Consider the following 26537-nt stretch of genomic DNA (forward strand, 5'->3'; position numbering starts at 1 on the left):
AAATGATATATAAATTAAAAATGTTGCATGCAACCATAGCGCGGGGCCCGTTGTGCGACATGTGGCGTGGTGTACGTATATATACTACTTCTATACAAGGTAAGCGTAAGCGTTCGCGTACACCACGCCACATGTCGCACAACGGGCCCCGCGCTATGGTTGTGCGACATGTGGCGTGGTGTACGTATATATATACTACTTCTATACAAGGTAAGCGTAAGCGTTCGCGTACACCACGCCACATGTCGCACAACGGGCCCCGCGCTATGGTTGTGCGACATGTGGCGTGGTGTACGTATATATACTACTTCTATACAAGGTAAGCGTAAGCGTTCGCGTACACCACGCCACATGTCGCACAACGGGCCCCGCGCTATGGTTGCATGCAACATTTTTAATTTATATATCTCATTTCATTTTTTACATGTACTGCATACTGACTATATATTTATATATAGTCCTGCTAGTCTCACAGTACCCGATCATCTCGTGAAGGTAACCCCGCTAGTCTCACAGTACCTGCTTATCTCGTGAAGGTAATCCCGCTAGTCCCACAGTACCCGATCATCTCGTGAAGGTAACCCCGCTAGTCTCACAGTACCTGCTTATCTCGTGAAGGTAATCCCGCTAGTCCCACAGTACCCGATCATCTCGTGAAGGTAACCCCGCTAGTCTCACAGTACCTGCTTATCTCGTGAAGGTAATCCCGCTAGTCGCACAGTATATGCTCATCTCATGAAGGTAATCCCGCTAGTCTCACAGTATATGCTCATCTTGTGAAGGTAATCCCGCTAGTCTCACAGTACCTGTTCATCTCGTGAAGGTAATCCGGCTAGTCGCACAGTACCTGCTCATCTTGTGAAGATAATCTCGCTAGTCTCACAGTAACTGCTCATCTCGTGAAGGTAATCCCGCTACTCTCACAGTACCTGATCATCTCGTGAAGGTAATCCCGCTAGCCGCACAGTATCTGCTCATCTCGTGGATGTAATCCCGCTAGTCGCACAGTCCCTGCTAATCTCGTGAAGATAATCCCGCTAGTCTCACAGTATATGCTCATATCGTAAAGGTAATCCCGCTAGTCTCACAGTACCTGTTCATCTCGTGAAGGTAATCCCGCTAGTCGCACAGTACCTCAATAGTCAATAGTAGTCAATAGTCAAGTATTTATTGCGGAGACAAATAGTACATTTGTATAGCAAACGTCAAGTATCTAATAATTTTGACACACATGTTACATCGAACTCTCATTCATACATACATTTTGACACTCACTCTGCTCCATTCATCGCCAATTTTTTACCCACCTCAATTCGAGAGCAAGTCTTCTGATTGTGCGGTCTCCCAGTTATATGTCATAAACTCGTTCACGCTATAAAAAGCGTTGGACACTAAACAGCGTTTCAAACGAGTTTTAAATTTTTTATGCGTAGGTGAATTTTTAATTTCATCTGGCAAGCTGTTGATGAGATGAACTCCTGCTTGTGAGGGCAAACGTTCATGAACTACCGTCCTGTGTCTCCTAGTTCGGTAGTTTTCTCTGCCTCTTGTCTCGTACGAGTGAACATCCCGTCCGTTGATCAAGGTGCATTTAAGCATACAATATGACGTCGTTTCTAAAATGTAGAGACTTGGCAGAGTCAACAGTTGCAATCTTTTGAAAGCTGGCCTGCACGACTCTCTTAATTTTAATTTTGCAATGATGCGTATCGCTCGTTTTTGAAGCTTGAACGCTCTTAAAAATTGGTTACTTGCACATGCACCCCACAGCACTAGTCCATAGGTGAGATGTGGGTAGATCAAGCCATAATAAGCCGTCATCATAACCTGAATAGGGCAGTATTTAGCTAGAGACCTCAGCACATAAATGCCTGAGGCTAATTTGGAGCAAACGTAATCGATATGAAAATTCCATGTCAAACCTTGATCAAGGTAAATTCCAAGGAATTTCGAGGAACAGACCTCTTCTAATATGGCCTCATCCAACACGATGGCCGGGCCATATTCGCAGTCTGTCGAGCGCAAAGAAAAATTTATAACATTGGATTTTGAAGAATTTGTTTTTAGATTGAGGCTATGAAAATGTTGCACACAACTGTTTACTGCAACAAAGGTGTTTTGTTCTAAAACTGATTTTGTTGTTTCATTAAAACATAGAGTCGTATCATCCGCATACTGCACGATTCTTCCGTGTGGTAGTGATGATTCTATGTCATTGACATAGAGCAGGAACAGAATAGGGCTGAGAATTGATCCTTGAGGGACTCCATAAATAATTTTCATTGAATTTGAAACATGGTTTGAAATTTGGACAACTTGAGATCTGTGGCTTAAAAATGAACTAAGCCACAAGAGCGGCACGCCTCGAATGCCATGGGACCCCAATTTCTCAAGCAGCGTAAGATGGTCAACACAATCGAATGCTTTAGATAGATCGAGAAACACACTTAACGTGTGATTTCGACTCTACAAATCCCCCTCAACAGCCCCTCTACAATCGTCTCAACAAGACTCACAATTGCGTCTATCGTTGATTTGCCCTTTCTGAATCCAAATTGTTCATTTGAGAGCTGATTGTATTTGTTAAGAAACTGAAGCATTCGTAATAAAAAAAGCTTTTCGAATATTTTGCTTATTACAGGCAAAATCGAGACAGGCCGATAACTATTGATGACTGTGGGATCGTCTTTTTTGAAAATAGGGATTACTTTTGAGATTTTTAGGAGCGAGGGGAAAACTCCTGTGCGAAATGACAGATTAACTAATACAGTCAAAGGCCTCACAATATGCTTAGAGCACTGCTTGATGAGCCACATTGACATTAAATTAGTATCATTGGACTTTTTCGATGGAAGCTGCTGAATGATTCTATCCACCTCTTCCTCAACGACAGGTGTCAAGACCATTGAGGTTACTGGACTTTGTCTTTGAATGGGTTTTACTTGATGTATTGACGGACGAGGGCCCTGCTCACAGGCTACATTAGCAAAAAATTTGTTAAATTCATTTGCCACCTCAATCTCATCATCCACAATTCGATCCCCAATTTTAATTTGGAATTTTTTCGAATCTTTGACTTTATTGTTAATAATGCCCCAAATGGTTTTTGAAATGTTTTTGGAAGACTTTATCGAATTTAATGTATCATATGATTTTGCCGCTTGAATAACTTTTCTATAAATCTTTTTATAGTTACGGAAAAAAAACTTTAAAGTTATTGTCTTTTGTGTTTCTGTTAATTTCGGAGAAAAATTTAAGTTTTTCTCTCGAAATCAGGATGCCTTTGGTAATCCAATTATTTTTCATGTTTTTATGACAAACTTTGACAGTTTTTGTAGGGCAGCAGACATTAAGATGAAAATTAAGACAATTGTCGAAAATTTTGAAAAGCTGCTCTACAGATTGAGAAGAATTTAAAAATTCCCACTTTTCTTTTGCAAGTGAAGCATTGAGGATGGCGATATTTTCTGGCCTTGTGTCTCTTACTGTTTTAAAAAACAATTTTGGGCTCGCGTTTGAATTTCTTCCCGCTGATTATAGCTTCTTGACCATAGTGGTCTGAAATCGCTGTATTAACCACAGACACTGCGACATTGGGAAGGTTGGAAATGATATTATCGATAGCCGATTGTGACGTTGCTGTTATTCTTGTGGGGGTTTTTATTAATAATTCAAGATCAAAAGACCTTAGCAAGTCGGCTAGACGTTTGGTGGATTGGTGGTTGTTGTCCAAAGCGTTAATATTGAAATCGCCCATCAGGACGAAGTCAAGGTCATGGTGAGTCAGGTCCATCAACAAGTATTCTAATTTTGAAAAAAAATATGTCTTCGTTTCCACTGGGAGACCTATAGATGCCAATGACGACCAATTTTGAATTTTGGGTTTGAAGTTTAATCCCGGCTGCTTCAAAATGTTTATCTTCCGTTTCTTTTATCGTATACGTAACTGAAGTGAAACTTTGTTTCAAAAAAATTGCAACACCCCCATGCTCATCTTGTGAAGGTAATCCCGCTTTTCGCACAGTACCTGCTCATCTCGTGAAGGTAGTCCCGCTAGTCGCACAGTACCCGTTCATCTTGTGAAGGTAGTCCCACTAGTCGCACAGTACCTGCTCATCTCGTGAAGGTAATCTCGCTAGTCGCACAGTACCCGTTCGTCTTGTGAAGATAATCTCATGTTTGAATGAGATGTCTTGTGGTGTGTTTGACAAAAATTTTAGCCAGTAAAAAGTAAAAATATGACATTTGCCATGCGTTGTATAATGTTCCGGCAACAAGAAACGGATTTGATTTGATTTGATTTGAATCTCGTTAGTCGCACAGTACCTGCTCATCTCGTCCTATAGTCTCCTACGCCGCCGATGAGTCCTATACCATCTTCGAGCACCTAGAGCGACAGTTAACTGCTCGCCTCAGCTCGTCGGCCGTCATCGTGTCCACTGTTCCGCATCGACATGATCTCTCTATGGACCACGCCGTGAACCAGCGTATTGCCCTCGTTAACTTCTACATCGAGGAGCTGTCTGTTCGATATAAAGGAATAGAGGTGCTAAATTTCAACGAGATCGGAAGACGCTGGTTTACCCAACACGGTATGCACTTGCGACTGGCCTGGCAAGCGGCTGCTGGCTGAGCTTCTGTTGGGGTGTCTTGATCGTTTCGGTCAGTCACCAAACCAATCCGACCCCCAACCTCGCCTGCTCATGCTGCCTCTTCTTGTGCGGCCCTCTTCCACTCCGTTGTCTTCACTGCCTGTGCAAGATCGCCAGCAACTGAGCTCGGGAGGCACTATCTCCAACGGCAGTGCAGCTGTGGAGCCGGTCATCGTTGGGAGTACTACATCGAGACCAGTTCCTCTACTTATGACGCCAGGACCTGCTTCCTCGAGATTCGCGCTGGTGCCATCTCCAGAGGGCGCGATTGACACGTCCTGGCAATAAGACATTCGCCGAGGCCGTCAACAGCTGTCCGCCTGCCACCTCATCGCCGGTGCCTTTGGTCAAATTTGATTCTGTTTTTTTTAGGGGCCCCACGCCTGGCCGACGAACAAAATTGACTGACGTTACCCAACAAATACAAACGAGTTCAAAATTTCTCAATCAGATTCAAATCCGACTGCTTCACCAAAATGCCCAATCTGCCACTAACAAGCTTGACGAAATTCAACTGATGTGTGCAGAAATGAAAACAGATGTACTTGTATTAACCGAGAACGGTTTTAATGACAAGAACATCGACCTATGCAAAATTCCAAATTTCACATTGGCTAATTCATATTGCCGACAACTTTCCAAAGGAGGAGGAGTCCGCCATTTTTGTTAGAAAAAATTATACTTTTTCTCCATTTTCACCCATAAAAACTAGCGAAAAAGATTTTGAAGCAGTTGGGATAAAATTCAATTCAAACAGATCAAAATTAACCGTCATCGGAATCTATAGGTCTCCCAATGGCAATGAGGAAAGTTTTTTTACACATTTTGAAGCCCTACTGATGGATTTGACTAGCCATCAACAGGATTATGTCCCTAATGGGTGACTTCAACATTAATGCAATGGACACTAATCATCCTTCCACCAAACGATTTGTCGACCTGTTAAGGTCATTTGACCTAGAATTGTTAGTCAAAACGCCAACGCGTGTGACACATTCAACACAGTCGACAATTGACAACATCATCTCCAATCTATCAAGTGTCGCAGTGTCCGTGGTCAATACAGCTATCTCGGACCACTATGGCCAAGAGGCCATAATTAGTGGAGTAAAAATCGAGAGGGAGCTAAAAATCACGAAAACAATAAGAGACTTAAGGCCAGGAAACATCGCTCTTCTCAACACTTCCCCTTTCTAAAGAAAATTGGAAACACCAAGATTCAATTCATTCAGTAGATGAGCATTTTAAAAGGTTTAGTGATACACTCAACTTTCATCTTGACATTTACTGTCCACTCAAAACCATAAAAGTTTGTCCCAAAAGGGTAAACAACAAATGGATAACTAAAGGAATTTTGGTTTCTAGAGAAAAACTAAAGATTTTCTCAGAAATCCAAAAAAACGTCCCAAAATGAAGAATTCAAGCGGTTTTTTTCCGAAATTACAAACGAATTTATAGAAAAGTTATCCAATCTGCAAAGGCATATGATGTTTCCAAATCAATTATATCTTCCAAAAATATTTCTAAAACTGCATGGGACATCATCAACAATAAAAACAAATCAAGTAACAAACAAATCAAATTAAAAAGTGGTGATAGACTTGTGGAGGACGCGGTGGAGGTTGCAAATAGGTTTAAACAGATTCTTCGGATCTGTGGCTTGTGAGCAAGGCCTTGCCCATCACCCCCACAAGGAATCACAAGACGTAGGCAGTGTCCAGTAGCCTCCCTGGCACTGGCACCTGTCGTTGAGGAAGAGCTTGAAAAAAATAATTCAGCAGCTCCCAGCCAAAAAAACAAATGATTTAAATTCAATGTCAACGTGGCTCATAAAAAAATGTTCAAAGCATATTTGTGAGACCATTAACCCAATTAGTAAAATTTCTCTTTTGAACAAGGAGTTTTTCCCTCACTCCTCAAAACCGCTAAAGTAACCCCTATTTTCAAGAAAGACGATCCCCAATCCCCACAAAATTACCGGGCCTGTCTCAATTTTGCCAGTTATGAGCAAAATATTCGAAAAGCTTTTCTTGACACGAATGCTTCAATTTTTGAATAAACACAACCAGCTATCGGAAGACCAGTTTGGCTTCAGGAAGGGCAAGTCGACAATAGACGCAGTTGTAAATCTTGTCGACATGGTTGTAGAGGGACTAGAACGTCGGGATCACACATTGAGTGTGTTCCTGGACTTATCGAAAGCATTCGACTGTGTTGACCATGTTACAATGCTTGACAAACTTGAATCTCATGGCATCCGAGGCGTGCCTCTCCAGTGGCTCAGATCATTTCTAAGCCATAGAACTCAAATTGTCCAGATCTCAAATAAATTATCTGAACCAATTCACCTGAGTTATGGTGTCCCACAGGGCTCAATTCTCAGTCCAATTCTCTTCCTGATCTATGTCAATGATGTAGGGTTCATCACTTCTGCACGGAAGACTAGTGCAGTATGCTGATGACACGACTCTCTGTTTCACTAGCAAATCAAAATTGACTTTGGAACAGCATAGTTTTGTTGAAATTAACAACTGTGTCCAAAATTTTAACAGCCTCAATCTTAAAACAAATTCTGCAAAATCCAATTTTATAAATTTTGCTTTACGACCAGTAGATAGTCATGATGAGCCAGCTGTTATGTTGGCTGACACTATGCTGGAAGAAGTATATTGTTCAAAATTCCTGGGAATATACCTAGATCGAGGGTTGACTTGGAACGATCACATCGACCACGTTTGCTCCAAATTGGCCTCAGGCATTTATGTTTTGAGGTCTCTAGCCAAATACTGCCCGACTCAAGTTCTGATGATGGCGTATTATGGCTTGATTTACCCCCACCTCACTTACGGGCTGGTGTTGTGGGGAGCTTGTGCAAACAATCAATTCCTGAGAGTGTTCAAGCTGCAAAAACAAGCAATCCGCATTATCGCTCTCAGTTGAAATTTAGAGAGACGTGCAAGGAAGCCTTCAAAAATTTGCAACTGTTGACGCTGCCCAGTCTCTACATCTTGGAAACAACTCTGTTTTGTATGTCTAAATGTGCCATGACGAATGGCCGAGACATACATATGTATGAGACTAGAGGCAGAGATAACTACCGAAAAACTGGTAGGCACAGAACGGTGGTTTATGAACGCTTGCCTTCACAGGCAGGGTGTTCAATTCGTCAATAAGTTACCAAATTCAATTAAAAACACTTCAACACTCAAAGTGTTAAAAACTCGTTTGAAACGCTTTTTAGTGTCAAAAACATTTTATAATGTTGACGAGTTTTTTGCTTATGATTGGGAGACCACCAATTAAAAAGACTGACAAAATTCGTCGCTGGGAAGTGGGAATAATTGGTGAATGAATGGATGTAGGTACGTTTGCAAAATTGTATGTTTGAATGAGATGTCTTGTGGTGTGTTTGACAAAAATTTTAGCCAGTAAAAAGTAAAAATATGACATTTGCCATGCGTTGTATAATGTTCCGGCAACAAAAAACGGATTTGATTTGATTTGATTTGAATCTCGCTAGTCGCACAGTACCCGTTCATCTCGTGAAGGTAATCCCGCTAGTCGCACAGTACCTGCTCATCTCGTGAAGGTAATCCCGCTAGTCGCACAGTACCTGCTCTTCTTGTGAAGGTAGTCCCACTAGTCGCACAGTACCTGCTCATCTCGTGAAGGTAATCTCGCTAGTCGCACAGTACCCGTTCATCTTGTGAAGGTAATCCCGCTAGTCGCACAGTACCTGCTCATCTCGTGAAGGTAATCCCGCTAGTCGCACAGTACCTGCTCTTCTCGTGAAGGTAGTCCCACTAGTCGCACAGTACCTGCTCATCTCGTGAAGGTAATCTCGCTAGTCGCACAGTACCTGCTCATATAGTAAAGTTAATCCTGCCAGTCTCACAATACCTGCTCATCTCGTGAAGGTAGTCCTGCTAGGAACTCCTTCATCTCTGGCTTGTCTGGGTCCGCGATGGCCAGAGCACTGACACAGCCATCAACAGTTCCCAGGACGATGGCTCTCCCATCCTCTGTACTTTCCACTGCACTCAACTCTGCTTGCACTCGGAAGTTGGCTATCATCTTGGCATCTGCTGTCCTGTTATAGAGGAACATTACTGTTCCATCATTATGTTTTTTGAAAGAGGAAAAATTGGATTATACTTTGGCATTCAGCATAATTATTTGACTGGAGATTGCAATAAACATGTAATTTGTTATGTTAAGAGCAGTGTTCTGTAAAAATTGTATTTTAGTTGCTTGCTTCGATTCTTAGTTCTCAATTTCAGTTTATGTATTGAGTTATTTGTTTATTCTATATATAGAAATACATTTTGATAATGTCTGCTGTGTAAGTTACATATTACACAATAGCATTGCCTAGATATTAACGGTAAAGAATATTTTTGACATCAATACTGTTCTCAAATGACAAAATAATGTTTAGATAACATTGTATGATAATCAACAAATACTATCTTAAAATGTCAGGTGTTAAAATTCACAGGCCAAAATCTATGACACCTCACTGATGACAGTCATAACATCAATTTCACTAATTTTTTGTATATATACTAAAAAGGCCACTTTTAAGACAAATTAAAAGGATCAACGTGTTAATTCTCTAAAGTAAGACACAAGAAAGTAGGACATATCCTCAATGAGAAGTTCAAACAGTAGAATTATATCACTTATCAAAATACAACAATACTATCCAGGCATTGTCATTTCTGTCAAAGCGTAAATATTAAATTTCTTTGACCTGGAAATAATTGTCTGAGCATTAGCGAAGCCTATCATTCAAGGGGCTGGAAAATGTCATTCCTGTGTTCCTTGCTGTCATTAGAGTGACTTGAAAACAAACTGTCCTATAGTCTAGAAACTAGGCGACACTGAGTATGACAATGGTGTATATTACTCTATAGGATTGGACGAAACATAAGCGAATATTTTTATATTGGCCAACCACGATTGCAACGTAAAACTAGCAGAATAAATAAATTTGTAAACACACTGAGTCCAATCATACGACATTTCAAAACATGACTTTATTCGTAAAGTAAAAGACAATAATAGAGCGGAGAGTCAATGTTAAAAGTCTATGACAAGATTTAATTTCAGCGTACTCATGAGTTCTAGTAGCCTTCTTAACTCATCTTTCGGAACTTTTAATAGTTAAACAATCTGTTATGAAACCTATATTAACGAACGAAGACGTTAATGTATCATGTGACAAGATATCTCGGGTAACACTTCATCTGTAGATATTAACGTTCGCACCAAACTTCATTTCTACACTGACAAGAATGGGTTCTATAATGGAATATGGCTCAGTGCCTTGTTCACATTTATTTTTTTATGATTGTTGATCTATCTGTCCGTAGGGCTTCTCGAGAATTAAATGAGTTATTGGAATTTTGGAAATTTGAAGTGACCTCAGTGAAGCTTGTTAAGAGACACAGGGTGTGGTGTACCTCTCACTTATACCTTACATCAAACTACAAATAGCATTCCTAATCATTCTAAAAATCACTCATGTATAAACCATAAGTGGAATTTAAGAATATAACAAGAAAGAAAAATTAAAATATTGGTATTTTTATCTAACACAATAAATACCTGAAAACCCTTAGTGTTTTCTTCCCGCTGTGGTAGTACAGGACGTACTCATCAGTTTTGTTAAACATACAAATTACGGTGAACACTCCCTCGGCAACCTTAGGGATAAATGTTCTCACAGTGTTGCCTTTCTTTAGCTCAACTAACTCCAGCCCACCCCTGGAGGGAGCATACAGTCCGAACTTGCCGTCTCTGGTACAACAGCCTCCCCACTTGGGCACAGTCCTCACCGCTCTCTTGCCTTTGATGTCCAGGATGGTGGCTTTCTCAGCATCCACCAGTGCTACCAGGTTAGATTTGTTGGGCATTGCCACCATGAATGCTACGTCCTGGGAATAAAAACGATTCCATGGTTACAGATATGTTCCACAGAACCATTTTAAATCCTTACAAAAATAAGTTGCGAAAATGCCATCCTAACAAGTCCACAAATAAGAAGTACTTAACTATGATGTATGACAATACATTGAACTACAAAGTCAACAACATATTTACAAAACATGGATACATTGTGGTTTTTGACACTGTAAATAAAATCAGTGACAAAATAAATCTCCGTAAAATCCAGATGAAGATAATTTTGACAACATATCATCAGAGTTTATAAAATACACTGTAGTGATTGTCCCGAGTCTAGGGCAATCTCCGTTTTAAGGTACACCTTCCACAGAATACTGCTAGTCAATAGTCAAATTATGCTGAACATCTCATGCAATGTAGACACAACTACTAAAATATGATAAAAAAACACAAATAGTGGTAAAAGAGGTTAGAATATTATCAGTACAAGATGCGGACTCCTTCATTGTTATCTGCAAGAAGTTACTTTTGAGACCATTCGAGGTACATATGTTACTAAACTCCAACATTTCATGCAATGTAGACACAACTACTAAAATATGATAAAAAAACACAAATAGTGGTAAAAGAGGTTAGAATATTATCAGTACAAGATGCGGACTCCTTCATTGTTATCTGCAAGAAGTTACTTTTGAGACGATTCGAGGTACATATGTTACTAAACTCCAACATTTCATGCAATGTAGACACAACTACTAAAATATGATAAAAAAACACAAATAGTGGTAAAAGATGTTAGAATATTATCAGTACAAGATGCGGACTCCTTCATTGTTATCTGCAAGAAGTTACTTTTGAGACCATTCGAGGTACATATGTTACTAAACTCCAACATTTCATGCAATGTAGACACAACTACTAAAATATGATAAAAAAACACAAATAGTGGTAAAAGAGGTTAGAATATTATCAGTACAAGATGCGGACTCCTTCATTGTTATCTGCAAGAAGTTACTTTTGAGACGATTCGAGGTACATATGTTACTAAACTCCAACATTTCATGCAATGTAGACACAACTACTAAAATATGATAAAAAAACACAAATAGTGGTAAAAGATGTTAGAATATTATCAGTACAAGATGCGGACTCCTTCATTGTTATCTGCAAGAAGTTACTTTTGAGACCATTCGAGGTACATATGTTACTAAACTCCAACATTTCATGCAATGTAGACACAACTACTAAAATATGATAAAAAAACACAAATAGTGGTAAAAGAGGTTAGAATATTATCAGTACAAGATGCGGACTCCTTCATTGTTATCTGCAAGAAGTTACTTTTGAGACCATTCGAGGTACATATGTTACTAAACTCCAACATTTCATGCAATGTAGACACAACTACTAAAATATGATAAAAAAACACAAATAGTGGTAAAAGATGTTAGAATATTATCAGTACAAGATGCGGACTCCTTCATTGTTATCTGCAAGAAGTTACTTTTGAGACCATTCGAGGTACATATGTTACTAAACTCCAACATTTCATGCAATGTAGACACAACTACTAAAATATGATAAAAAAACACAAATAGTGGTAAAAGAGGTTAGAATATTATCAGTACAAGATGCGGACTCCTTCATTGTTATCTGCAAGAAGTTACTTTTGAGACGATTCGAGGTACATATGTTACTAAACTCCAACATTTCATGATTATCTGAAAGGAAATTCAAATTATAATCTCTGGCAACAACGAACGATTTAAACAAAAACATTTTGAGGATGTAGTTTAGGAAAGATTGCATTCTTTAAAAATCTCTGATTCTCAACAATGGATTTCTATAAATAGATAGTATTATAAACGAATACTCTCCATTCACACTTTGAGGGCCAAGTACTTCAATACGCCCTATCCACAGGGATAGTAAAGTTGCTGGATGCCAGCATTTGAGTGATGGAGTATGTATTTGTTATAGTCAGATGTTTTACTGCAAGGAAAATTATGGAATGAATGGAAGACTGAGTGACAGCCAAGTGGAAAAGCTTTCAGTGAAGATGCTATTACAACACTAGACAAAGACTCCTTAGCGCAACACATATTAAGGAGTAGTTCAGGGGGGTCGGAACGAATTTTCGTCAAAAATTATCGATTTTTAGATTTTTAGCTATCTAAATTCCTCTACTTTTTTAGCTTTAATTTGATACCAAAATTACTGTTATTATTATTATATTTATTTTTTTATGAGACATTTTATTACAGTATGCACCGTAGTTTTTTCGTGGCTCCACCACGCCGACTGGGCTTCAATATAGTACTCACTCTAAAACTGTTACGAAAGATTTTTTTTGTTATTATAGCTGTGTTGGCAACACTTCATCACGTGATACACTTTGGTTGTGTCAGTCAGATGTTCTGTTTATTGTTTGTCTGACTTGTTGGTTATGTTTGTGTTTGTAATGTTGTGACAGTGATTGTTTATGCTTCAATGGTGAAATTTCGTTACCAAAGTTATTGAAAGTGGTTGTAGTTTTTATTTTTATTCGAAATGCCTCGCGTACCTAGTAAGACATTTAAAAAACGTAAAAGTTTATTCAGTGGGGTACCCAGCTTGGAAGACAAACAATGGAAGTGGTGGTGATACTTCTGCTAGGCCTAGTGTTAGCTCCAATGTCACTGAACTTACGCCTACTCCTGGACCAAGTGATGATTGTAATCTAAATAAACAGAGCACATCAGGGAAAAAGTTAGTTAGTAGTTTAGATGAGTATGAGCAATACATAAGTATGAGTAACAATTGTAGTAATGATATTGTAAACTTGCTGAGTTTTGAGAAGTTGCTTTTAGACATAGCGGTTTGCTCTCAATGCAATGGTTCACTTTCACTTCAAACAAGTAACAGAGTAGGCCTATCTGTGACAATTGAAATAAAGTGTAATGAGTGTGGATTTTCTGTATCATCTAGTAACAGTGAAAAATTAGGAAACCGTAGATCAGAAGTAAATGTTCGAGCAGTTTATGCTTTTCGCTGTATTGGGAAGGGGGAGCAGGCAGCGAAGACATTTTGTTCAGTTATGAACTTACCAAAGCCTCCTTCTTTCAAGGTATACAACAAAAACCCTTGCAGCAACAGCAAAAGAAATTTGTGAAGAAGAAATGAAACAAGCAGCCACAGAAGCTGTGGTTGAAAATGATGGCGATATGAATATAACTGGTATTTTTGACGGAACCTGGCAGCGCCGCGGCCATGTCTCACACAACGGTGTTATTACTGCTATTGCCGCTAATACCGGGAAAGTAGTAGATGTTAGGGTATTTAGCAGATTTTTGTAGGTGCAAAAAACAGACTAAAATCAACAACATGAAGGTAATTGTGCTGCTAACTATGCCGGGACCAAGTGGTGGAATGGAGGTGGCCGGTGTTGTTGACATGTTCAGGAAATCAGAGGCTACTAGGGGTATCAAATACAGATATTACTTAGGTGACGGCGACAGTGCTGCATTCCCAACCATTCAAAAGGAAGCCCCTTATGGCCCAGAGTATGTAACAGAAAAGTTAGAGTGTATAGCTCATGTTAGAAAACGTATGGGCACCAGGCTCCGAACTCTAAAGACTAAAATAGGGAAAAAAGATCTTTCCGATGGTAAAAAGATAGAAGGCCGTGGTCGCTTGACTAACTCCTGTTATAGATGAAATACAGAGACTTATTATTGGCAATAATTATGAGGAATACATACAGAAAATGAAAAGCAGCAGTCTGGCGACTTTATTCATCTTTCAGCTTTTCATCTCGCTGAACATCTTGTTTCATCTAACGCTGAACCTGCTCACTATGCCCCAATGGACCTGATACATGGTGCAAATTCAAGAAAGCTATAGCTGAGGAAAAACCATACAATCATAAGGACCACACCCATCTGCCTCCAATTGTTATGGATGAAATAAAGCCTATTTTCAGGGATCTCTCTCAAGAGCATCTGCTGCGTAAGTGTCTGCACGGGGCACGCAGAATCCTAGCGAATCCCTGAAACAGTGTCATCTGGTCTCGGGTTCCTAAAGCAGTTTTTGTATTGAAGAATACCTTGGAACTAGGAGTGTGTGAAGCAATAGCTACTTACAACCGTGGTAATATTATAAAGTGTAAAATTTTACACAAACTTGGAATCAATCCTGGGTCAAACTGCATCCGTGTCATGAAGGAGCTTGACGAGGTGCGGATAAAAAAAAATCGGATAAAGCTATGCAAGAAATTGAAAAACGGTGCCGTAAACAGCTCAGCATTGCCAATAAGAGGTTAGAAGATGTTTATGAAGATATGGAAGACCCTGACAACCCTTCCTATGGAGAGCAGGCATGCACTAAGGTAGGGTTTTTCCGTTTTTTCATAATAAAGTTGGTTTTTTGGCGTTTTCCGAAAAGTAGATTTTTTAAATTTAGGTTACACATATATCAAAAACTACTAAAGATATCCAGTTAATTCTTTTTTTGTTGTGTTCCCCACACTTATATCTTTGTTTTAAGCGATGGGTTTTATGATATTCCTATTTTTAAATTTGTCATTAAAAAAATTACAAATAACATCCGCAAATATTATAATGACTAATTAAAAAAAAAATATTTTTTTTGGAAAAACATTTTTGAGAAATAAAAACCAATCGCTCCAATTAAAGATTAAGGTGTGGGGAACACAACAAAAAAAGAATTAACTGGATATCTTTATTAGTTATTGAGATATGTGTACCTAAAGATATGGTATTTTACATAGGGAAGATAGGACATGCCGACCCCCCTTCAAGCGGTTTCAATCCCTTCAAGCGGTTTTACCCACGATCCAGTTGGCTATCAACATGCCAAAATGACCAAATCATTGTCAAAGTTAGGAATGCTTTGGTGATGAGGGAACTCTCAGAGATATTTCAGAAGAGATGGGCATCAGCACATTCCTTTTTGAACGTAGATTTAGTAATGAAGAGATTAGCAGCAAATCTGTGACAAAGCTGCTGACCGCAGAACAAAACCAACCTCCTGCTGAAGTCTCAGAACATGCTGGACTCCTCGAACAGTGATCTCTACTTCATGAACACCGTAATCACTAGTGATGTCATGGGTATGACCGGGAAACCAAATCCTAGAGGTTACAATTCTGTAAATAACAAAGAAATATTTTCACTCAAACACTGCCAGTTGGGGAAACAATTCATCCATGCACACGAAGGTTCGTGCAAGCTCCTTCATTCATAACCATGGTTCATTCATAAGGTTTAATTCTCTTCAACAGACCTTGCACACTCACATTGTACTAGTAGAGCCTTAAAATTTTCATATAGTATTTTAATATTGGCAAATGAAATAAAACAGTTTCATGACCTACCTTAATACCTGCTACTTTGAGTGGTATTTTGGACCCGGGAGTCCCAGTTTTGGCATTGAACACAACCACTGTCTCCCGGTGCCCTTTATCAGCTGCCAGAGCGACAATGTTCTGTCCATCACAAGTCACCACTGCTTGTTTAAAGGATATTCCAGTTATGTTCTTTAGAGGATATTCAAAAGAATATATTTGACTTCCACCTGAAACGACGATACAAAACTTTAACACATTGGCTACCAAACAGCCCAGAGTCATAGACATACCTGTAATGGAAGTGTCACAATCACTATTGCTATAACCTCTGGTAGGAATGTGTTATATACATGTACTACTCTAGCTATACTATATAATATTAACACTTTGTAAAAATTCTTATATCACCTTCATTTCTGTGATATTAAATTTAAACATGTAAAATTTATTACCTACCTAAATAGCAATTCAGTCTTTGAAAATGAAAAAATTTCTAACTCAATCTATCAGTTCATATGTATCTTAGAAATCAAAGATTATTTCCGTAATATAGTCTTACTTGGAATATTCCTCATAATCCCAGTAGCTGTAGTTTTGCTTGGAGCTTCTTGTCCCACCGGCACTGGAGGTTTGGAGATGGCCAGAAACTTGGTTCCCTCCTCCAGAAAAACCAGTTGCCTCACACCGGCTTGTTCTTCTTTGAAAATTACTTGTCCGGTTATTCGGTTCCAAATCAGTATGTTTCCGCTCTCAGATGAAATTATAAACCTAAACATAAAAATCACCCTAGTACAAAAATGACAGATAAATATCCAGAATCGGGAAACACAGCAACGATGTGTAAAGTAGAGGAGAAGTTATAAAAATTTTTAACAAATTAAAGGTATTTTGTATGTCTAGTTTCAGAATGCCCCGAAAACTATTACTAGGAACATCTACCACTCTTATTGGAATGGTCAAAACTTTTAAAAATGATCTTTTTCTTCTGAAATGTTATTATCTTAAAAGATGCAGTGACGCACCCATAAAATGTTCTCGAGGGGTCCAGAACCCTCATATCAGTAGGAAAAGCACTCCCCCAGGACAAATTTGAAATATTAGGTCCTAAAATGGTTATTTCAGATTACTTTTGAACTAATAAAAGGAGGGCAAGTGGAGAGCCAGGGTGTATAAGGGTGTATAAAGTTTGCAGTTAAACCACTCTACGATCAATCACCAGGAAGCTTATACTGGGATAATCAAAATCTTCTGTAACAAAATTAATACAGTTTATATGAAGTCTATTTAACTTAAACAACAAAATAGTTAAGTTTTGATTACAAATCAATTAAATTAACATCTTAAGTTTTATTCTTGACCGGGTGGTCCACCAACTTCTACATTGGTCACGTCATGGAGCTCTTAGTCATTATCGGGAGCGTTTAATTTGTTAAACCACTATTAAAAATGTTTAATTTTTAATACAGAATAAATTGAGCAGGTTTTTTTTAATTCACCGTCACATGCAACTGCTCGTTTAATCGCAAATCATCAGATTGCCCGGCGGTTTTACCTTGTAGTAAACACGAATTACAACAAACTAACACAGTTCAGAACTGCTCAGAGCTCAGCAACATACTCACTACTGTGACAACTGATCATATCGGGACTACTCGACTTTGTGCCGGGTACTAGCCGTCCTGAGAGTACAAGTTACCACAAACCGAAAGTACCTGGTACAGGTTACTTTACACATTTACCGCCACTTCTGGTACAAAGTACTCAGACTCCTTTAGCAGTAACAGCAACTGGAACATCTTTAGGAAGTACTCTGTAATGTAAGATTTTAAATCAGTAAGAGTACATTTTGCACTCGGTTACTGAAAGAAAGTACCGGGTAAAGTAGAAGCTACAATAAATAGTAAGAACTAACCTCACTTCCGTAGTTGCTACGTGACAGTGAAATACTTAGCATTTTGAATTATATGTGCAGAATTATCTTTTTCGTACATTAAAATAGTTATTAAAGTTATATAGTTTTTTATATATATATATATATATATATATATATATATATATATATATAAACATTCAATAAACATTGTAATTCAATGTTTATTGAAATTAAATAAGGCTATTGCCATTTATACAATTTAATGTATATATATACAGGGTGAGTGGCTCTTGGTGTGACAAAATTTTTTGGGTTATAACGCAATGTAAATGTGATACAAATGGCAGTTATAAAAAAGTCTAACTCCAAAAATTAGGTCTGAAATGAATTATTTTCAGTTTTTCTAAAAAACCCGTGTTTTTTGTACGTAAATCTGATATTTCTCAGCAACGTATAGACATATGTGAGCAAACTACATCATTTTTAGATTCTCCGTTCAATTTTCAATTTCAAAAAGTTATCGGTTCAAAACGGTAAGAAAAGAAAATTAAGCTTCAGGTCGATTCAAATGGCAAAGTTGCTATGTTTCAGAAAAACTGAAACATCATTGAACCCCATCGTTCTACCACAATACCCTGTACACAAGAAATGTGTCAAGTGTTATTAAAAACTTTGCCATTTAATAGGCTTTAAAATGGTATGCCATATGACCATAGTTAAGTATTCGGTTACCAACTTTTATCGGTTTTGAATATTAAAAAACATGCAAGCTACAAAGAGATTAAAACAATTTAATAACAACTGTACTTAATTTTTATGTTTTATAAAACTGCCTCATAAAACAAGGTTATGCCATACCAACTATTTAGGTGTTTAAAAAAAATCAGTATAGGTTAAAAGCATAATTTTTGAGCATTAGTAAAGATATTTAATAATGGAATTTTAATCAATTTATCAATTAAGGTAAATGAAAATTAGAATACCTCATTGAACACTAAACATTAAAAAGTAAAATCATTGCAGTTCATTCTCAAAATGGTGACCTTCTTTTCTCACACAAGCTCTTGCTCGCTTTTTTCATTGCTCCTACGGTCATTTTAAAAAGACAGTTTTTCCCGAAGCCTTTGAGCAGCCAGACCAATTCTGCCTCGTAATTCTTCTTCTGAGTTTACTGTGGTGGAATAAACTTCCTGCTTAAAAAGCCCCACACAAAAAAGTCCATAGGTGTGGGGTCGGGAGATCGGGCAGTCCATGCGACAGTTTCCCCCACGTCCAATCCACTCGGGTTAGTTTTTCAGTCAGCCATTGACGTACTGTTCCATTAAAATGTGGAGGGGCTCCATCCTGCTGGAATATAAGCTTGTCTCTTTCAACATTGTTCAAACCATCTAGAAGGTGAGGTAGGTTGTATTGCAAAAAATCTAAGTAGTTTTGTTCCATTTACAGTTCCTTAAAATATGTGAGGGCCAATCAATTGGTCACCTAAGACTCGACCCCAAACATTAATACTAAAACACGTTTGAAAAGGATTGTTCCCTTGTCCGGTGTGGGTTTTGCCGACCTCAGTGGTACATATTATGACAATTGAAAATTCCTGCTCTTGTAAACAATGACTCATCAGTCCCAAAGGATTTTTCGAAAAAAATGATGCTGCTCTATGTCTCTGTTAGCAACCATGACAGATTTATACCCTAGGAGCAGAATCAGTTGCTTTCAGACCTTGAACAGGCGTAAAATGGTATGGATGGAACTTGGAACTTATATCTTATGCAAAATGTCCAAAACTTTCCATTGTGATACACCTACGTCTCTTGCAAGTTGTCTACTACTAACTTCTGGATCATTCCGAACTGAATTTAGAACTACTTCATTTAATCCTACATCATGAACAATGTGTCCTACTTCGTTAGGTCTTTTCTGAACTGTACCTCCCTCCTCAAGACGTTGATGGAGTCTTGAGAACACAGAATGACTGGGAAGTCGGCGATCAGGGTAGCGAGTTTGATACTCTCTTTGGGCAGCAGCACGCGCATTTCCATCACAAAACCCGTAAATAAAGTGCATATCAGCGTATTTTCGAGTAGTGAACTCCATGGCAGCCTACACTTGACTAAATTGAGCAGAAAAATGGTTTATTGGAGGTAGAAGTAATTCATGTGGACACCGGTCTTATAAAACAAAATAAGGAAATGAATGTACAATGATACTGGTGAAAGTGATAAGATAAGAAATTAAAACATTGATAAAGGATGTGACCATTAATCCGTAACTAGCATCCACAAATTATTTTAAACTGCTTTACTTTTTTGTAATCTTCAATTCCTTGTTTTATGAGGCAGTTTTATAAAACATAAAAATTAAGTACAGTTGTTATTAAATTGTTTTAATTTTTTTGTAGCTTGCATGATTTTAATATTCAAACCGATAACAGTTGGTAACACGAATACTTAACTATGGTCATAATGCATACCATTTTAAAGCCTATTAAATGGTAAAGTTTTTAATATCACTTGACACATTCTTGTGTACAGGGTGTGGTAAAACGATGGGGTTCAATGATGTTTCAGTTTTTCTGAAACATAGCAACTTTGCCATTTGAATTGACCTGAAGCTTAATTTTCTTTTCTTACCGTTTGAACCGATAACTTTTGAAATTTAAAATTTAACGGAGAATCTAAAAAATGATGTAGTTTGCTCACATATGTCTATACGTTGCTGAGAAATATCAGATTTACGTACAAAAACACGGGTTTTTTTTAGAAAAAACTGAAAAATAATTCATTTCAGACCTAATTTTTGGAGTTAGGACTTTTTTATAACTGCCATTGTATCACATTTACATTGCGTTTATAAACCCAAAAAATTTTGTCACACCAAGAGCCACTCACCCTGTATATATATGTGCATATATATATGCATAGTGAAAAGGTAGTCCATTCTCCTGTTCCATGTGAGAGAGTCATGTGAACTGATACTATTATAAGTATAGCTCTCTGTATCTTAGATTTAATCCCTTTCCTATTCATACCCCATCATTCCCCTCATGTCATTAGCAATGTAACCAAAAAAGTAGTAGACAGAATGTTATGACCTTTGTCCTCTTTATACTTATATCAGTCTTGGTAAATGTAGACTTACTTGCCATCTGGAGTAATGAGTGCATGAGTGACTATGGCTCCTAGAGGACTGTCGGCCAGTTGACTCATGAGTCTACCGATCTGCAAGTCCCAGACTCCCACACAACCACGAGTCACTGTCACTGCTATCCCAGTCAACTGTGAGATACTGCACACAACAGAGAACAACTCTCACTCATAGAATACTAGTGCTAACAATGCAAAATTTAGTTTAAACTTTTCAAACAGGTTTATTGTTTCCAGATTAAAAGTCTAAAAAAACATTTTGAAAATAAAATCTAAATGTTTCCATAAGAAGGACAAATAGTTGGAATTCTAGGGTCTTTGGAATTCTAGTTGGAATGTTAAATGGGGTATGTGATAATACAGGTTCAGGCCTGCTCTGGTGTGATATATAATTTGTCCCTTCATCAGTATTATAGCTTCATAAAAGAATGAGGGTTCAATTGAGGGTCCCTTGATAATTTCAAGAGCCCTTATTACACAACAAAAGCGCGCTGTATGGGTCCTGACTGGCCTTCAACCTCGAGACAACTGTCAAAAGTCTTTAAGGACACTGGGAAATCTCCCAACGGTATCTACATCATCGAAGTCTTCACTCATGCTGTCTCACAGACACTTGCCTAGAAAGAGGACTATCCATGGCCATCACACGCCACATGGCAGTGACTACTCTTTATCGATGCACAGAACTTCACTTTTCTCTAAGAAACCTTCTGGTATTGGAACAAGACAATTCAACTTCTTATCAAAAGATCATAATAACTGTGACTCCAAAACCTCAAAAAGACTATGACACATCTGGCTCGGAGATAAATTAATCTACACCATTGAAGATTACACGTTTGCATCAAACACTTACCTGCAAAACTACATGTATTTAACCCAATTCCAGTTTTTAATGTAATTTATTTAATTACCATATTGTAATTATGTTACACCTTTCTTTTCATTCTATAAGTGAACATAAATTACAGAACACGCCACTGAATGGCAGGCCCATCTAGTGTCTGAAAGGGATCTCAGAGTCTTTAGTTTAATTGTAGTTAATTTGAAGATGTCCTCAAAGACTGCAGCATGCTTCTTTGGACTAAATCCAATAAAGTTACAAATAATCTGTGCCATACCAAAGAATAATAATTGGATTTTCCTTGTGATTATTTAGGCACTAACCAAGACAAAGTTTAAACAATGTATATAACAGTGAACATACATAATGGACTGATTAACTTCTTTACATATGGTCTGTACTCCGGTGAATTCACCAGCCATTGCTGAAGCCCCGTCAAAGCACACACAAACAACATCTGTCCAGAGCACACCTACTTGTTGCAATGGCCTCTAATGGGACGTGGTGTATATGTGGCAAATGCTTTACGAAATTAAAGTGAATTAAATATATGGATTGGCTATTAAATCGTGCTGCCAGGAAGTCTTGCAGTTCCATGGTTTCTAAGTAAAAGTCTTATTCTACATAGACATAATCTCAACCTATTGGTGGTGGCACGACACCAGTGGCACCTCCGCTGAACATGCCTATGGTTACAAGTGATATAAGTAAATTAATACAAGCTATTTGAAACCTGTGCATTTAAGACCAGTCTACATAGATTGTGCAAGATGTTTCAAAGTGTTGTGCCTGTTGTATAGTTATTTACCAGATAGATTCAACTTGCAGCTCATGCCTGTCAATGACATGTTCTTGCTCAAAAATGTTATTAATGTTCCAAACTTTTACTGTTCGGTCTATTGACGACGTAATCACCTAGAATCAAGAACAATCTTCAAGCTCATTATTTAAAAGTTGAGTTATGAGTAATACTAAGAGATATTTCTACAGATATCTATGAAACAATTATTTATAAAAAACACTATAATGAAATATATTATCATACACAAGTCAGAAACTCTACTAATGAAAGGTTAATACTTGGATACTATTAATTAATATATGAGGAAAAACCATTTCTTAACCAAATAATTTTTGTCAGCTATTCTTTGATATCTTTAACCCTATATAGGCATCTAAAAATTGTTAAGCCCTTTCGAATACACATTTCACAAAACCCTATATTTTCTATTTGGATGTAATACTTCATTATTACAATAATATCCCATAAATAATATTTTTATTACCGAGTTCCAATTTCCAATTGTCAAAGCTTCAAGAGATATGATTCTACCGAAGTGAGCATCGAGAACCTTCAGTAATTCACCATCTTTCAAATTCCAAACATAGATGTTCTTCCTGAAATCAAGCAAATATAAACATAATTAACAATTCAAAATTATGAACATTTTATAATGATTGCTTGTATGTTTATTCCTATTCTGTGTTAGCATTTACGTATATCTCTTGACTTACACACTTCTGAATTCTGAAATCCACCCATTAGACTTCAAAGAAGCCTTACTTTCTGTTTTCATTTTTAAGCATTAAAGTTTTTACGAGTCTCAATTTGACCAAAGACAGGGGTTCCAAACTACTGATCCCAATTTTCTTGTAAATTGTATTTATTTAGACTTATAATTGGTGAATATGATCAATTTGATGAATAATAATCATTTATTTACATAACAAGTACTATGACACCACAGTGGTAGGGCCTACTATACTCTTCTTTAGGTCTAACTTAAACCATACAGTTAATCAAGCGCAAATCAATAAAAACCTGAAAATTCTCAAAATGTGGTGTTTTATCCTTGTAACCCAAAATTATAGAAAATGGATAATATCTGTAAGATAAGAGTCTTTAAAAGTTATCTTAGTGTTACCTAACTCCAGCAACAGCAAAGTCCCGATTGGCTGAAAGCATGATGGAGTTTGAGCGCAACATACGAGTGGAGATGTTTCTAATGCCGTGGGGCAGCTGCAGTACGATAGCACTCGTACACTCACTGCGTTCTGTACGTCCGATGTCCCAGTCATTGATACACACACTGTCGAGCCTCTTACGCTCTCCTCCCAGCAGCCAGACAATGAAGCCATTGGCAGTAGTTCCCAGCAGCACTGTCTCTGACTTGTCCAACTTCAGCTGGAGAAGTGTCTCAGTCTCATCGTTATCTGCCACAGAACACTTCATATGAGAAAACCATTGAGAACTTTTAAGCTCTCCCCCAGCAGCCAGACAATGAAGCCATTGGCAGTAGTTCCCAGCAGCACTGACTCTGACTTGTCCAACTTCAGCTGGAGAAGTGTCTCAGTCTCATCGTTATCTGCCACAGAACACCTCATATGAGAAAACCATTGAGAACTTTTAAGCTCTCCCCCAGCATCCAGACAACGAAGCTATAAGCTGTAGTTCCCAGCAGCACTGTCTCTGACTTGTCCAACTTCAGCTGGAGAAGTGTCTCAGTCTCATCGTTATCTGCCACAAAACACCTCATATGAGAAAACCATTGAGAACTTTTAAGCTCTCCCCCAGCAGCCAGACAACGAAGCTATAAGCTGTAGTTCCCAGCAGCACTGTCTCTGACTTGTCCAACTTCAGCTGGAGAAGTGTCTCAGTCTCATCGTTATCTGCCACAGAACACCTCATATGAGAAAACCATTGAGAACTTTTAAGCTCTCCCCCAGCAGCCAGACAACGAAGCTATAAGCTGTAGTTCCCAGCAGCACTGTCTCTGACTTGTCCAACTTCAGCTGGAGAAGTGTCTCAGTCTCATCGTTATCTGCCACAGAACACCTCATATGAGAAAACCATTGAGAACTTTTCCCATATGCTTTTCCCCCAGCAGCCAGACATTGAACCCATTGGCTGTAGTTCCCAGCAGCACTGTCTGTGAACTACAGCTGCTGCAATATTAAATTCCGGAAAATATTAATAAAAGCATGCACTTCCGAGCCTGTCACAAGACGATCTTCTCCCCTCTCTCAGTGTCAAAGCATCCAATCCATTAAGTTCAGTGGAAACAACGGTCTTTTGAACTGTATCTTAATCACGAGCGTATTAATTGTGACTTATGTATTTGGTGTGGTTAATTTTTTAATGTGTTTTTGTAAGTGCTGTCTTTGGTAGTAGCATACGTTCGAGCCCGTCATTCAAGAGCACTTTAAGCGAATTCGATCATCTTAAATGTATGATCACTACCAAAGGGCGAACACTCAACAGGAATTAATGAAGCTGCTGTCTGAAAAGGTAATATCTAAGAATGTTGCGAACATAAAAGCGGCCAAGTTTTCCTCAGTACGCTCAACTGCACACCTGATCTCAGCCACAAGGTGCAGTTATCCTTGGTCATACGATTTGTGAACATTGACATGAATAAAGTTCTCTTGAGAGTGAAAATCAAGGTGTAAGAATCAAAGAACATTAACTTGGATTACAAAGAGAAACGATCTGACTGGTGTTCTTCTACAAGAGTTAGATGAAATTGGATTGCAAATCAAGGACTGCAGGGGACAAGGGTATGACAACGGATCCAATGTGAAAGGTATCAACTCTGGAGTACAGACACGGATCTTAGGAATAAATCCAAAGGCATTTTACATGCCCTGCGCTAGGCATAGATTCAACCTCTTATTTGTGACGCTGCAAATGTTCCCTTAAAGCTATGATGTTTTTGGTGTTGTGCAAATAATTTAAGTACTTCTGTACAAGTATTTAAGTACAATTTCCATTGGAGTTGTGTCACAGTTATCTCAACAGCTACTTCAGTTTTTTTTTTTTTCAGAAATTTAGAGCTGAAGGTTTTGTGGTGACAACATTGGTAGCAAGAGAACTTATTGAAACTCCAGAGTAGTAGACACCCAGGTGTAAAGCTAAATTTCAAAGAAGTCGGGCAGAGAAAGAAAAGAAGAATGTTTTAAAACAAGGGAGAAGATGGACCTGCGGCAGAATGCGCAGAGCAAACGTTTAAAGTAGAGTATTTTAATTGCAGATACTGGGCAAAGTCCTTGAAAAGAAGGCTTTAACAAATTGCCAATTACAATACTGTGTTTCAAAATAAATTGTTTTTAAAAAGTGTAAAGCCCTAGAATCATTCCTAAGCTTTGAAGAAGAAAAGGATGTTTGTAGAAATTAAAATTTTTTCAGAACTTATGTTCTTCGTGAACTCCTATTGGCTGAGGTGGAAATAACTGCGGGATGTTAATATTTATTAACAGGATTCAAAACCCATTTACGAATGCATTCGTTGGGTACGGTATAGAATGTTACTGACTATACCTGTTACTGTGAAAAGCGCATAAGAAAGTTTTTCCCGCTTGAAACTTATCAAGACATATTTAAGATCGTCCATGGGTCAAGAAAAGCTATTATCCCCGGAAATTTTATCAATTGAATCTGACACAACAGCAAAAATTAATAATTTTTATGACATTATTGGTGATTTCACTGGAATGACATTAATAAAAGAACAGTTTATCTAAGGTAGATAAAAGTTTATAATTCTTGTAACGCATTTTTTAAATTATCTAACCATGGACTATGGACAATTGCATTTACATTATTATTTTTTATCATTTATCAAGAACTACCTGTTTTTATTAATTTATATTTAACTCATATTTAACCAGGATTCTAATTTAAAACTAAGTTCAATTATTTTACAGATGTGAACACTTATTACACAACATCTAAATACCTATGAGCACCTTTAGGCTGATTGCTGAAAGC

The 26537-nt window shown here is 37.9% G+C and overlaps 1 protein-coding gene across 1 annotated transcript in view; it reads right to left on the reverse strand.

The window, feature by feature from the left end:
- Nucleotides 1-26537, reverse strand: part of LOC124361724 (NACHT and WD repeat domain-containing protein 2) — a 91275-nt gene that overhangs the window by 1065 nt on the left and 63673 nt on the right. The window contains exons 22-30 of the mRNA XM_046815659.1: nt 23869-23983; nt 23695-23805; nt 23056-23167; nt 22578-22684; nt 20921-21067; nt 16469-16677; nt 15937-16136; nt 10263-10591; nt 8553-8742 (exon numbers count right to left, since the gene is read on the reverse strand). Coding sequence (XP_046671615.1) covers nt 8553-8742; nt 10263-10591; nt 15937-16136; nt 16469-16677; nt 20921-21067; nt 22578-22684; nt 23056-23167; nt 23695-23805; nt 23869-23983 — 1520 coding nt within the window. The remainder of the gene's footprint in view (nt 1-8552; nt 8743-10262; nt 10592-15936; nt 16137-16468; nt 16678-20920; nt 21068-22577; nt 22685-23055; nt 23168-23694; nt 23806-23868; nt 23984-26537) is intronic.

The sequence above is a fragment of the Homalodisca vitripennis genome, chromosome 5 (assembly GCF_021130785.1).
Source record: "Homalodisca vitripennis isolate AUS2020 chromosome 5, UT_GWSS_2.1, whole genome shotgun sequence".
NCBI classification, from domain to species: Eukaryota; Metazoa; Arthropoda; class Insecta; order Hemiptera; family Cicadellidae; genus Homalodisca; species Homalodisca vitripennis.